The sequence below is a fragment of the Dasypus novemcinctus genome, chromosome 3 (genome assembly GCF_030445035.2).
Source record: "Dasypus novemcinctus isolate mDasNov1 chromosome 3, mDasNov1.1.hap2, whole genome shotgun sequence".
Lineage (NCBI taxonomy): Eukaryota > Metazoa > Chordata > Mammalia > Cingulata > Dasypodidae > Dasypus > Dasypus novemcinctus.
Window position 1 is genome coordinate 136,025,149 of NC_080675.1, and position 14,182 is coordinate 136,039,330.

A 14,182-nucleotide genomic window follows, 5' to 3' on the forward strand; every position below is an offset into this window, starting at 1 on the left:
TAAAATATAGGGTGTATTTTTTTTTGCCTTTTCTTTTTTAAAGATAGATCACAAAAAACATTATATTAAAAAATATTAGTAGTTCACATATACCCCACTTCCCACCCCACCCCCACTCCTCCCACATCAACAACCTCTTTGATCATTGTGGCAGATTCACTGCATTTGGTGAATACATTTTGGAGCACTGCTGTACCACATGGATTATAGTTTACATTGTAGTTTACACTCTCCCACAGTACATTCAGTGGGTTATGGTAGGATGTGTTCAGACTTAGTGTTTGCCAACAATGTATGGATTTTCTTTGAATTCTATTGTCATGTCAACTTGGGCCTGGACAGAACTCCCTTCTCAGATCAATTGTAGTGAATAAGAAAATGGGCAATTTCTTTGCTTCTAGCTCAAGTTTTCATTTTCATTACCTAGTGTCTGATAGACTAATTATTGACACTCTGCTCTTCCTATGGCTCTCTGATACCAAATAGATAATAAAAACGAAAAACTGCATTCTCCTGCTTATACTGTTTCCAGTACTCTTCCTGAACCTGACTCTATATACAGATATTGATAAGCTCTCCTAGGATGTCACTTGTACTTTCTTTCTCGTGTCTGTATGTTATTTAATGATAATTATGCTTACTGAGTAGCATTATATGTGAAAAGATGAGAAATAATAACTATGGTACAGAGATCTCTGGTAGAGATCTTATGTCTCTGAGCCAGGGGTTAAGAATATCAGGGAATTTACACATCTCTCTACCTATAAACTTTCAGAGTTTCTCTGTTGTAAAGGCAAAGCACAAACAAGCCAAAAGGTCTCCATATAACTTGTCATAATGAAAATCACCCGCAGAGTCTCACAACAGAGAAACTGTCTCAATTTTCAAAGGTGGGATAACTATTTACCTCTTTTATGAATATTCAGAGGGAATATAGGAGAGAATAATTTAGTCACTGTTGGCCGGTTGCCATTTTAAAGCAAAAATTAAGAAAGCCCTTTAAACAATTGGTGTTATCAGATAATGGAATGTGAAATACTATATAAACTCTTTCATTGTGAAATACATGCATACAGAAAGTAGATGACCTAACACCAATGTAGGAGCAATTCCTAAATCAGGTGGGAGACTGGTAGATAAATTCTTAGACCTCAAAATGTAAAAAATAATATATTTGACTAATTTCAGCTACTGAGATATATATCAATAAATATCCCATTAAATTTATAACATAGAATCAGATAGGCAGATTTCTTTAATTATTAGAACATATAGCACGGCTTGGGAAAACATGCCTGAAAACCTCATAGCCAACAGTGGCATGCATATGTTCAAAAGAAAGCTGTTTTTCATTTAGCCTTAAAATACTTTCCTTTTTTAAAAAAAGTAAATTAAAAAAAGATGTTTTAATGTTTTTATTTGGGTGAGATAGAGCAGAACTATTTTTTAAAACAGTAAATAAATTACTTTGATAGAGCTAAGACAAAATATTGGTATGAATTATTTGTAATCTAAAGTCCACAAATAATTTATTCTGAAAATACTTCCAATTCACTTTTAGTTCAGTAAGGACAACAAGGGCTATGTAGAGCCTTCTCGCCTATTTCCTCCATCATCAGGCTGCTCATATAGCAGTCATTCACATCAAATGATACCTTCAACAGATCATGTTCCCCAGTATTTTCTGCATATGTCCATCTAAGTTTTCTGGTGCTAGTAGGATTTTCCCAGGCAAAAAGTCGAAGTTGTCTTGGCAGCAATACCATTTCTTCTTGTGAACCACTAAAACACAATTGAAGGAGGAAAGATTAAAATATCTTAGTCTTGAGAAACTCAGACATGTAGTTAGTTTATTGAGGAGAAGATGGGCACAAGAGTTCTCTGAAATTAACATAATTAATAAAACCCACAACTCTGTACAAAATAAAATACCATAAAACACCCAAGAAACTAATTGGTTTGAAGCTTGGGGAAAGAGAATATTGCTCCTTATAAAGCTTGAGTAAAGTATTCTTGATGATCCAGACTGGATCACACCAATGGAATTCATTAAGGTAAACAGTAAGAGTCTACCTGCAGAAAAGGTTGTGAACAGTAGTATCTTTAACTGCAGAAGAACTTTACTCAGTATTTAATTTTAAGCTTTTCAATCTAATACAATGGTATAAGAGATAATATGGATTTCAGCAGGGAAAAAAATGGATCTTTACTCTTGCTTTAAGTGTTCTCAAGCATTGCCTTGGGGCTTACTGGAAATGCAGGGTTCTGGGCCTGACCCAAGACCTAATGAATTAGAATTACCATTCAATTAAGAGTCCCAAGATCTTAAAACTGATGATTAAAATTTAAGAAATACTGGTATCTAAAATACAAAACACCTTTTCCAGAGAACTAAAAATAAAAGTAATCTAACCAGGTTTCAATCCCATTCTGTGCTTCTAAATCTCTTTAGTTGGATTCAATCCATGACAGTTAAAAATGGGAAATCTACAAGGAATTACATACTGCAGAATATTATATATTTTATGTCCTTAAAATTCTTAGTTATACTACTATATAATGACATTATACAAATCAAAGGACAACACAGGCAAGAACAACAAAATTCCTATCAGTTTGTACTACACATTTAACATCACTATCTATGCATAGTCTTCTTTTTTAACCTTCTACTACCCTAACCAAAAACACTAGATAGAGATTCATAAGGATAGTTTCCCTGATAATTTCTAAATGACAAAGGAAAGAGAATGCTAAAATAAGTTCACAATCTTTGATCTGCCATTCTGAAATCTTAAAAGTTCCAAACGGCGAAAAAATCTTTTTTAAGTTTGGTGCCAAGAGTTATTTGGCAGAAAATCTGATCTGAATTGATATAAGACTGTTAATAGTTTTTATTTATTTATCTCACCTGGTATGAGTATTCATAAATTTTGCTGCAGAAATTTTAATATGTTTGATTATAGAGCACTGTTGCCTAAGCAGTATTAGTTAATAAACAACATGTGCTCCATAATATCTTTCTAAGATCTGAAAACATTTGGACTATGAAACGCATACAGTCCCGAGTGTTTGCTACCTGGGACTGTGAACCAGTAAAAGCAAATTAGATTTTCAATTACTCTTTTCTCTTACCTCTGTTTAAATGTGAGGATGTCCCATGGTGTGTGGTTTATAATTAGAGCAGGTGCAGATCCCTCATGGTAATCAGAAAAGGTTATGACAGTCGAGTGATCAGCAATGTTTACATCGACCAAGATACCCCCATTCTGTTATAGGAAAAAAAGTCTGTTTGAGGTCTTGGTTTAACTTGCATTTAAATTTGTAATTTCAATCAGTTATGTAGATACAAAAGCTTTGGTTTCTTAAGTTCTTACCAAAATACAAACTTGTTCTGATCTCTTTAAATACAAATATAATGTTATAGCAGCACCTTCAATAACTATTAATAGATTTTATAGCCTGGTTTAATGAAATATCTCAAAGCAAATTTTAAAAATCAAAGACATTTTGTGTAAACTATCAAAACTTACCAGACTTTCTAAGCTCAATAAAGTACCATTATCCTGTTGATTAAAAAAGAATGGTTTGGAAGATCCTTCACAGCCCACTACTCTCACACAAAGTTTGCCTGATAAACTTTCAGGCCAAAATGGGAGGCACTGAAAAGATAAAAGTTCGTGTAAGTCTTAAAACAATGCTGTGGAATAAAAAAGACATTGGCTAATTAAGTTTTCAATTCTAAATCTGATTTTGATTTAATTATGACTATATTTCTTGAAATATTTTCTTCTATCTCATATTATGATTGATGAAATCAAAGAAACTCTATCAGAAAAATACTGTTATATTAGTCTCTATGTACTTAAGGTATAATTACAAGATGAGAAACTGAAGAGCCTGTTGATTAAGAATGCCTCAAATATCTTGAATATTTAAAAACTACAATCTTAATAACATTTCCTCTTGAGTCTATGTACTGTGAATTTAATTCTTTCATAGAATACCTTATCCTAGATAAAACAGAAATTCAAAATAAGGCAGAAGAGAGAAAATCACCATAGACCTTGCTGTGTCTGACACTACCTTCCTAGTTATATGATCTTTTTTTCCTCAGTATCACAATCTTTTTTTTTTTTTAAAGATTTATTTATTTATTTATTTCTCTCCCTTCCCTCCACCCCCTGGTTGTCTGTTCTCTGTGTCTATTTGCTGCGTGTTCTTCTTTGTCCACTTCTGTTGTTGTCAGAGGCACAGGAATCTGGTTTTTTTTGTTGCATCATCTTGTTGCGTCAGTTCTCCGTGTGTGCGGCACCATTCCTGGGCAGGCTGCACTTTCTTTCATGCTGGGTGGCTCTCCTCACGGAGCGCACTGCTTGCACGTGGGGCTCCCCTCTGCGGGGGACACCCCTGCGTGGCAGGGCACTCCTTGCACGCATCAGCACTGCGCATGGGCCAGCTCCACACAGGTCAAGGAGGCCCGAGGTTTGAATCACGGACCTCCCATGTGGTAAACGGATGCCCTAACCACTGGGCCAAGTCCGCTGCCCTAGTTATATGATCTTAATCAAACTATGTATCACTTCTAGACTCGGTTTTCTTATCTGTAAAGTTTGGTTAATGGTAACCTTAAAGAATTGTGAAGATGAAATGAAATATCATATGTGAATTACATATGAACACATAAAATATCACATAAGCTTTCATTACTTATAGAGTATAAAATGTCCTTCTGTTATAGAATTCTGGATAAAGTCTGTTTTTGAATTTAAAAAATACTATTACCAAGATCACATCAAAGAGAAAAAGATAATAAGCATTTATTTATTGCCAATCTATGGAGATCATTCTGTGTGCCTTGGAAAGACAATGTCTCTTAGAGCTATAAATTTGTTTACATTATAACTAGAATTCTTCCATTCGAGCCTTTTGCTAAGTATTTAAAAAATAATTTCTCAACCTTTTTTTTTATTTTGAGAGGTATAGAAAAATGATTCTATCCTAAAGGCCAGCTGGTTTGGTTGAAAACTCAGGCAAAGTCAAGCATGCTTGTCATTATACTTGTTCTCCCCTTACTCTGCCTCATTTTATAAATGTCCTCAAATCACTAGGCACCAGCAAAGATTAGCTCTAAATCCCAACTCTGGAAAACTTTCCCTTTTGATCTAGATCACAAAAATCTCAACTCCCAATGATGTTACTGCCCTTGAGAAAAGTCTGAGACTCAATTTCCTTCTCTGTAAAACAAGAGGGTTGAATTTTAGGTAATTTTCAAAGAAACTTTCAGTTCAACTATTAAATTCTATATTCAGCTTTAAATTAGCATGTACTACTTTTTTCTCCATTTATTAGTTTGTGAGTCTTAAGCCCTCCAACAAGACCATAAACTCTGTGATAATACAAACAATACCTTGACTATAGAAACAATATATTGACACTGTCTCTCTCTACTTTTCACAGTTCATATGCTCATTCTATGCACAGAAGAACTAGAAAATGAGTATTGACCATAAAGCCCGGGCTAATAGCACATATCATCAACAATTTCATTTTTAAACATATGGTTATAACATGAAAGAAAAACCTTCCAAAGTTGGCTGTCATTTTTATGCATAAATATAATATTAGATTGAATGCAACAAAGAGGTATATATAATTCTTATTTATATGTTTATATTCAATTGCAAAGTTTAAGAATCAGGTATATTAAAGGAAAATGTTTACCTCTGAAGTGGCAATATAGCTCCATTTATTAGTGGGCATCGAGCCATTAGGTGCAATTTCACCAATTTCTAGTTCTAATGATGACTTATTTACAATGGTACAAAAGGGAGTCAGAGTAACTATTCGTGAAAGATTAAAGCTGCTCATTTTGATGCTAACACCAACCTGTAGAAAGGAAACAAATAAGTTTATAATTTTCCAGTATTTTATTAAGTTTCTTTGAAACACACAATCCCCATGCACACACAGACTTCTTAAAATACTTTAAAATAAGAATCCATAAATAACATGATTACTATAAGCCATATTCTACTACTGATTATCTTCTAAGAGGAAAAATTTTGAATCCTTAGGTTGGCTTCATTAGAAAGCAAGTCAAGAAATATCAATCAGTAGTTTAACTAATGAACTCTTGCAGTAACATTTAATTTGTCCAGCATTTTCTACTTTTTAACATTCCCAGCATAAGTTGCTTTATAATTAGTGTAGAATGGCTCAAGCTTTGCTGCTTTATTAGTAAAACAAGATAAAATTTTTCAAAGCAGAAATAAAACAGGTCAACTGGGGAAGCAGGTGTGGCTCAAGTGATTGAGCTCCCACCTACCACATGCGAGGACCCGGGTTCAATTCCTCATGCCTCCTAAAGAAGAAAAGCAAGACATTGAGCTGACACAATGTGCTGGTGCGGCAAACTGAAGCAACAAGATGACACAACAAGAGACACAAGGAGGAAAACATAATGAGAGACACAACAAAGCAAGGAGCAGAAGTGGCTCAAGCAATTAGGTGCCTCCCTCCCACATGGGAAGCCCCAGGTTCGGTTTCTGAGCACACAACAAATAAGCACACGACGAACAAGCACACAACGAACAAGCACACAAAGAACAGACAGTGAGCGCAAACAACAAAGGGGTGGGGAGAAATTAATTGAAAAACAAACAAGTCAACTGCCATCAGTTATTCCAACTCCCATAGTAGCAAATTTAAGATTTAAGATATGTTTGGTAGGGCAGTGGGGCATAGAATGGAATGGAATCACTCACTTAGATGTATTCAACTCAGTGTCTTAAACTTCGACAAATCCAGGTTTAGTTTTAGTACTTGTGGCACAGAACTTTGTAGAGGTACAAATCCTTTACATAATAGTCTGATTTCAAATTTCTATACCCTTTAGGATGTGTAGGAGAAATAAAAGCACCCAAGAGCACCCTGTGCACAGCCAACAAGGCATAGCTTATCAGTTGCCGACACGCTGTCTCTAAGGCAACCACACAGCTAAACAAAATGGCCGCTGACCACGAGGTCAGACAGAATGGCAACCAAGCCCTGTCCAGCTACACCGCCTCGTCTTCTTCCTCTCCGAGCCCCTCTCCCTTTGTTTAATCCCCACCAATCAAGCAGTATGGCGCGAAAAAACTCAGGCTACGTAATCAACCTAACCGTCCCCCATAGCTTACTCCTCTCCTTGTTTGGGCATATATTCACCCCCGCCAATCAGATACTGCCTAGCCCCCTCCCCTATTGCCCTGAACTATAAATTGCTGTTCCTACGTAATAAAGTTAGACTTGGTCCAGAACCCTGTCTCCAGAGTGTGCATAGTCTCCGTATCCGTCCTCACTCCCCCGGGGCCAACTAGTTCGAGCCCACCAGCCTGAGGGATGCCTCAGTCCAGTGAAAAACGGTAGCAGTGTCAAATTGCGACAAGGATGCTAGCTGATGCACTGAACTTTGGAAAAAGTGAATGAGATCAAAGGCAAATAAGCAAGCAGAAACTTACCAGGTACTCCATATTATTGGCAGGACACTTCACACATCCATAACTTCCTACTGTATCCAACGAAAAACTACTGGACCAGCCACTAGTTGAAATTTTTAATTGTACCTATACCAGAGAACACATACCATCATACAAGAAGTCAAAAAGATTATTATTTTTATTTGATGGAAAATTGCTAGACCAATGAGAAATTTCTTTAATATCATGAGACACAGAAAAATATAACCAAAGCCACATTGCAAGTGAGTAACAAACACTTAGGAAAAAAACTCTAGGGGATAACAACAAAAGCAGAGCTTTGATCTTCCCATTCACCAATGCAATGAGTATAGTGAATTTAGATATAGAGCTACCAAAGGTTTTTAGCATATACAAAATTTATGTATTTAACTAAATTATTCAGCAGAAACTATTTTGAAAGGCATTGTGATAGGCAGAATGGAAGACAACAAGACACAGTTCCTGTCCTCAATAAGTGTCCTACTAAACAGAAATATTGGAAATATATACAAATAATTAAGATGCAAAAGTTTAATGTGATAGCCACACAAGAAGTACAAAATCTTATCAAGGTTAGAAGGTAAAAAATTTACTTCTGGCTATGGGATTTAAAGAAAGTGTTATAGATAGAAGAGACCTAATTGTACACCTATATTAACCTCACCCCCATCCATCCACCTAGCTTATAAAAAACATGAAGACAACCTGATGCTAGACACATAAACAGTTAACTACAATGCCATGTGTTAATCAATACTCTTTAAAACTGGTTCTCAACGTGTGGTCCCTGGATTAACAGCATCAGCATCACCGGGGTGTCCATTGAACTGTAAAGTCTCAGACTCTACCCAGAACTACTAAACCAAACTGCAGGGAGTGGAAAAGCCCTTTATTTGATTCTAATGCACATTCAAGTTTGAGAACAACTGCTCTAAGAGAACACAGATATCTAGCCCCACTTTAGATGGTTGGGAAGTCCTTTACACAAGTCAGGTGTGAGTGGAATGTCAAAGAATGAACAGCAGATAACAATAAGAAAGGTGAAGAAGACAGGGAAAGAGTAGGGAAGAGGCACTCCAGGCAGAGGGTACAGCATGTATAAAGGCCTCTCTAAGTGAGCACTTGGGGAAGCACGTGGTAAGGAATATCAGGGTATGATTCAGGAGAGGTAAGAAGGTACCTGAGAATAAAGGACCAAGCTTAGGCATTGGGTTTCTCTTCCAAAGGCCTGACTTAGTGCTTTGCACATAGGAGAGACCAATACAAGCCAAATTCAACTGTTATATCTTAAGTAAACTTCATAAAATCAAGCCTTTCTATCTGACACTATTTCAAGAATAGGAATAACTCTAGGGGCACTCGAAAAAAAGATCTCAGTCTTGGAAAACTGTTGTTGTTAGTTCGTAACATACCTCTTATAATCATGCATGCCTCAGAAGTCCTGTTGGACCAAATTCGCTCTAACAGCCCTTAGCAAATAAGCAAACACTGGGGAAGGCAAATGACTCCCAAGTTCCCAGATTAGGAATTAATCTATTTCAGCTTGTTACATGAAGAAAAACATACCTTATTTTTGCTAAAAATGTTCTTTTTCTTGAAAGAGAATAAAATAATGTCCCTGAAATCAGCTGGATGTTTCACATGAATATCTTCTGAACGATACTGGAGAACTCGGGAAGTCTTGTTGATAAGCCAGTAGGGACTAAAGACAGATAGCACCATCCGGCTGCCAATTTGCCTGACATGTACTGACAGGTCGACTGTCATCACTTCCGTGGAGTCACAAGAAAAACACACAAGAAAGAATTCAGGAAGTGTACTGCATATGCGGAAATGTCCACTCCAGTTTTTGCCCTGGTATTTCATTAGGACCAATTCCATTATTTCTCCACTAATTCTTGACTGTAGAACATCAGCAGCACTGCCTTCCACTAGCTCATGAGTTTCAGCTGTTCCCTAAAGAAACAAAAATTAAGTTCACTTAAGTTATTTTTGAAATAGCAAAATCCATTATTTTACACTAAATAATGCTGAATGACCTACAAGGTGCAGATTGTCAAGTCTGCAGTGAACTACCATGTTTACAAATTATGAATGTCCAATAATCATTAAGGACTAAAAAGAAAACACCATATCACAGTCAAATGTAAACACTGTCTTTTGGCCATTAGTAGGCCAACAGCCCTAAGTTTTAGAAAAAAATTTAGATATATACGAAGAATCAGAAACTAGACTCAGGAACCCTGGCTGTTGCCCTTAAAGCTATGCCATTAAATGAGCTTTACTGAGTGGGATTCAGCTTCATCATGTATTCATATACTACGCCTACCGGTTTCCTTATGAATGGAATAAGGAAAATGATGTCAAACTATTCTGACAAGCTAAATAAAGTGGTTTTAATTTCAAAACGTATAATAGGCAATATAATAAACCTGGCTTCTTATTGAAAGCTTCTCTTGAATAAATACTGTTTAGTTGATTTAATAATTATAGTCTCTACAATTCAGGGATATCTCATTGTCAGATAGAGAAAAGAAACAATTTAGGTTCCAAACATTCTTTCCAGACTTTCATATTTTAAAGTATTGTTGCATGTATAAATTTTAAAAATATTTATCAGACCCTGACTGGAAAATGTTATTATTTCTTGAGACAGACAGTAATTACTTTTATTTTCAGTAGAACCTTGGACAAAATAATCATAATAGTATCTTTTAAAATAAACAAAATGTAAATTAAGATGAAATATTTTCTGACTTTTTCTACCCTGTTAGTTAACAGAATTCTATTTAAATAATAAAGAGATTATTATGGTTTTTAATTTTTGGCAAATGCAGCAGAGTATGGTAGGAAACAAGTACCCAACTGCCCCAGGTTCAAATCCCACCTCTACCACTTCCTAGCTATGGGATCTTGGACAAATCACATAACCCTCCTGCAATTCAGTTTCTTCATCTGTTGAATGGGTCTAATAAGAGTATCTACCTCAGCATGTTATTGGGAGAAGTAAATGAGTTAATACATGTGAAGCCCCCAGAACAGCACCTGGTACACAGTAAACACTATACAACTTTTTGCTATAAAAAATATTATTAAATCATCAGAAAGCTATGTAAAACACTGACCTCAACTAAAAATACCATAAACAAAACCAGAATTCACTCTGTGCAAAAATAAATGTCAAACCAACGGCAAGAGTCCTACCTCAAGTAAGTATCTTAGAGAATATGGGAGAAGATTCCGCAACGTGAGGGAAGGATACAGATGAATAATGTAAGCTGGATCCCAGTCTTCCCCATGAGTACAGATATAGTTTAATTCATCAGGCAAAGCAACTGTATTCACTATAAGAGGTAAGAAGTGGACTTCTGTTGATGGACACTGCAGAATGCACCTGACTTCCCTGCTCCTATGAAGTTCTTCCTTCCAGGAAATGTAGGTGGTGGATTCTTTGAACTGATGCTCTAAAACTCCAGCTGGCTGAATAAACAATTGACATCTACAGAAAAACAAAACAGAATGTAAAGAAATAACTTAAGAAAAAAAATCTCATTATTTTCTTGATAACTCTACAAGATAGGTATTATTCCTTATTTTACAGATGAGAAAAATCATGACTTAGAAAGATAAGAAACTTGCCCAAGGTCACTTAGTTAACTCATGAAGGAACTTAAATTCTTTTTAAACAATGACAACTTAAAAAAAAAAAAAAAAGTCATTCAAAATACAGAGACAATCTAATAAAAGTAAGTTAGATCTTAGAAAATCCTAAAACATCAAATATTGAATAAGAAATTTTCATCTGGAAAAGGCATTAACAATAATACAAATGAATATCTCTACAGAACTATATATATTTAAAACTGTCTATTACAGATCTTTACATAAGAAAGATATGATGTTTTTGTTTTTTCAGAATATAGACCCCCAAGCTATAAAATTAAACATATTCTATATATTATGAACCTTTTAAAGCTTAGTATTCAAGAAAATATCTACCTATATGAATCTAAAGGAACATGGAACTCCTCTTCAGGCCTGGCTATTCCAATGCGCTCCAATAGTTTAACATTCTTAACAAATTTGTAGATGATAAATGCAATAGAGAAATGGTTTTTAATCTGTAGGACAAAAAGACATAGTTGTTGAATTAAAAGTTCAAAAGAAAAAATGGTTGCTGCACACAATTACTTTTAGATTTTAGAAGTTCAAACCCAATACTGGAAGATACTTTTATTGAAAACTTTTAGGATATTTAAATACTATATACGTTAAAGCTGATGTTTGAATGGCAGTTGAAAATTATCAGGATATTCACATGCTCTGTAATGTGTAATCCTAGTCTATAACATTATCTTTCAAATATGTTTTAATCTTGAAGAGTTCAGCCATAATATTTCCTTCATTACAACCTTTCCTCAATGTACCATGTGAGTAAACAGAAAAGGCTAGCAAATGAAGTATAAGGAAAGGTAGTACAACACACTTGTCTTGACTACAGTGTGATATCTGCTAGGGCTAATGGCAAATTAAGAGATAACACGAGCCAAAACTTGAAATCTTTTCTTTCATATCTGAGAATATTATAGGTGGGAGGAAACATTCTTTTGCGGGCCATATACTGAAACCTGTAATCATGTACAGAACAGAAAAATAGATAAAGCCATAAAAGGTAGATTAGAAAATATTTATACAGATTAAGAGGCCAATTTTATCCAGGTGAGTAGATTAATTCCAAGATTCCTTCACACATACTTGAAAATATAATCCCAAGTACTATATAAAGAGAATGGAATGTTATCCTATTACGTAGCCAGTCATAATTATAATATTTTCAGTTAGGATCTTTAAAGGAATACCCAATAAAATTTCATTAATTTTAAACCCAGGAGACAATAAAAATGGACTCTAAATTAACAAGACATTTTGTTATTTAAAAGAAAGAATATTGCAAAAACAAGTTGGATAGGGAATAGCAGCCACTTCACTTATTATTTCCAAATAATCAATATTGGCTTAACTAAGTTTTATTATATTACTTTAAATATTTAACTAAATTTCTTGACATACCTAAAGGGGCACAATTCACTTTAAAGTATTACCTGAAGAGGAGAGCGAAGGGTAATTACTTTATTTCCTTCAGTTGCATCAATCTGTACTAAGACAGAGTCAGAATGACTGGCACTGGGATTTCGGACATTATATAGTCGCCGTCCTGGTCTGGCTACAGGGATATTCGCAACTTCTGTATATCCATGAGGTACTAAGGCACAGCAAATTGAGAAACATTACAAATACTAATTTACCAATATTTCTTTTTTTTTTTTTTAGTAATCAAAAGTATTTAATTTAAACATTTAATGTACTGACAATGCATTTCTCCATGTTTTATAATATTTCTTTATGACAGAATAATCATTAGCACCTATATGTAACTGCAAGAGTATTCTTCACCAGGACTAGAAATGATTGCTATGCAAAAATGCTTTTCTAAATCACAGAAACTGAAAAAAGAAACCAATTATTACCATGAAATTTTTTGACCCAAAACAATTTTTGAGGCTTTGAATGTATTAAACAAAATCCAATTTGCTCCTTACTCTCTCAATTATATAGCAATAATCTCATTTTCTTTGCAATAGTAGTAATAGTAGTAATTATTGACAATATTTTTAGACTTTTTCTCTTCTCAATGGAGGGCCCTTCCTTTTTGAAGCACACTATATAATTGTATTATTTAAGGGCAAAGAAATAAAAATAATCTAGTTTTCTAAGTTATATCTCTAAATAAAGCAAATTAAATTTTCTCAAGTTTAGAAGAAAACAAGGAGAAAAGTTTATCAGTCGTTTCAAGGCCTTTAGAAATGTTTCTCAAGGTATCTGCAGCAAAATATTTTTTTCATAGTTTATCAAAAATAAGCCCACACCAACAATTTCAAAGATGTCCTTAAAATAAAATATATATAGCATACCAAAGGTAAGAGTGAAAAAGGAGCTTTCTTGACGGCTCAATGTAGATAACTTTCCTTGCCGTGAAGATCCTATGCTGGAATATTCCAATTCCAAAGTTTGACCAACATCAACATCATAAATATCACTTTTTTCAGGGGAGCCCATTACTCTGAGATTACGATTAGGCTGTACCTTAATGGGAACACCTAATGCATTTTTCACTGTAAAAGGAGCCCTGTCTTTTAAAGAGTAATCAAAAGTAGAAGCAGTGCCCTCTGAAAAACCCTGAAAGAGAAAATACAACAAAATGTATATTCTCAAAAATAAACCATGACCACACATATTTTAGAAACTAATTTTGATGATAAAATCTACGCATGTATCATTTTTAATTTCAATAGAAATATTCCAAGCAGTAATGAAACATACTTTCGCTAAATTGTTGAAAACATTAAGACAACTTTTGGATATTGTTATATTCATCGTATCTCCTGAAGAAATATGAATAGCCATTTGTGGCTCAGGAATAAAACAAAAATCATCTCCTGGCATCAAACTTTTATCTTGCACTGGGTTCTTCTTTACCTATAAGGATAAATAACATAGCAAAATTTAAGTTATTAGCTATTAAACAATAAAATCAAAATACTCTCAAAAGAGTTAAATTCTCCTAATTCTAAACTGATTGCTTTACATAAAGGCTACTCAGAAGTCTCACTGTCAAAACA

At 34.5% G+C, this 14,182-nt stretch overlaps 1 protein-coding gene across 3 annotated transcripts in view; it reads right to left on the minus strand.

The window, feature by feature from the left end:
* VPS13C (vacuolar protein sorting 13 homolog C) overlaps positions 1–14,182 on the minus strand; it is a 228,122-nt gene that overhangs the window by 58,845 nt on the left and 155,095 nt on the right. For all 3 annotated transcript variants that reach the window (XR_011648437.1, XM_058294293.2, XM_058294292.2), the window contains 11 exons: positions 13,884–14,039; positions 13,475–13,739; positions 12,605–12,765; positions 11,502–11,623; positions 10,707–11,001; positions 9,069–9,458; positions 7,503–7,607; positions 5,725–5,889; positions 3,534–3,662; positions 3,136–3,269; positions 1,656–1,782 (listed from right to left, as the gene is read on the minus strand). Coding sequence is in view for 2 of the 3 variants with exons in the window: in XM_058294293.2 (XP_058150276.2) it covers positions 1,656–1,782; positions 3,136–3,269; positions 3,534–3,662; positions 5,725–5,889; positions 7,503–7,607; positions 9,069–9,458; positions 10,707–11,001; positions 11,502–11,623; positions 12,605–12,765; positions 13,475–13,739; positions 13,884–14,039 (2,049 nt within the window). In the remaining variant the exon portion in view is untranslated. The remainder of the gene's footprint in view (positions 1–1,655; positions 1,783–3,135; positions 3,270–3,533; positions 3,663–5,724; positions 5,890–7,502; positions 7,608–9,068; positions 9,459–10,706; positions 11,002–11,501; positions 11,624–12,604; positions 12,766–13,474; positions 13,740–13,883; positions 14,040–14,182) is intronic.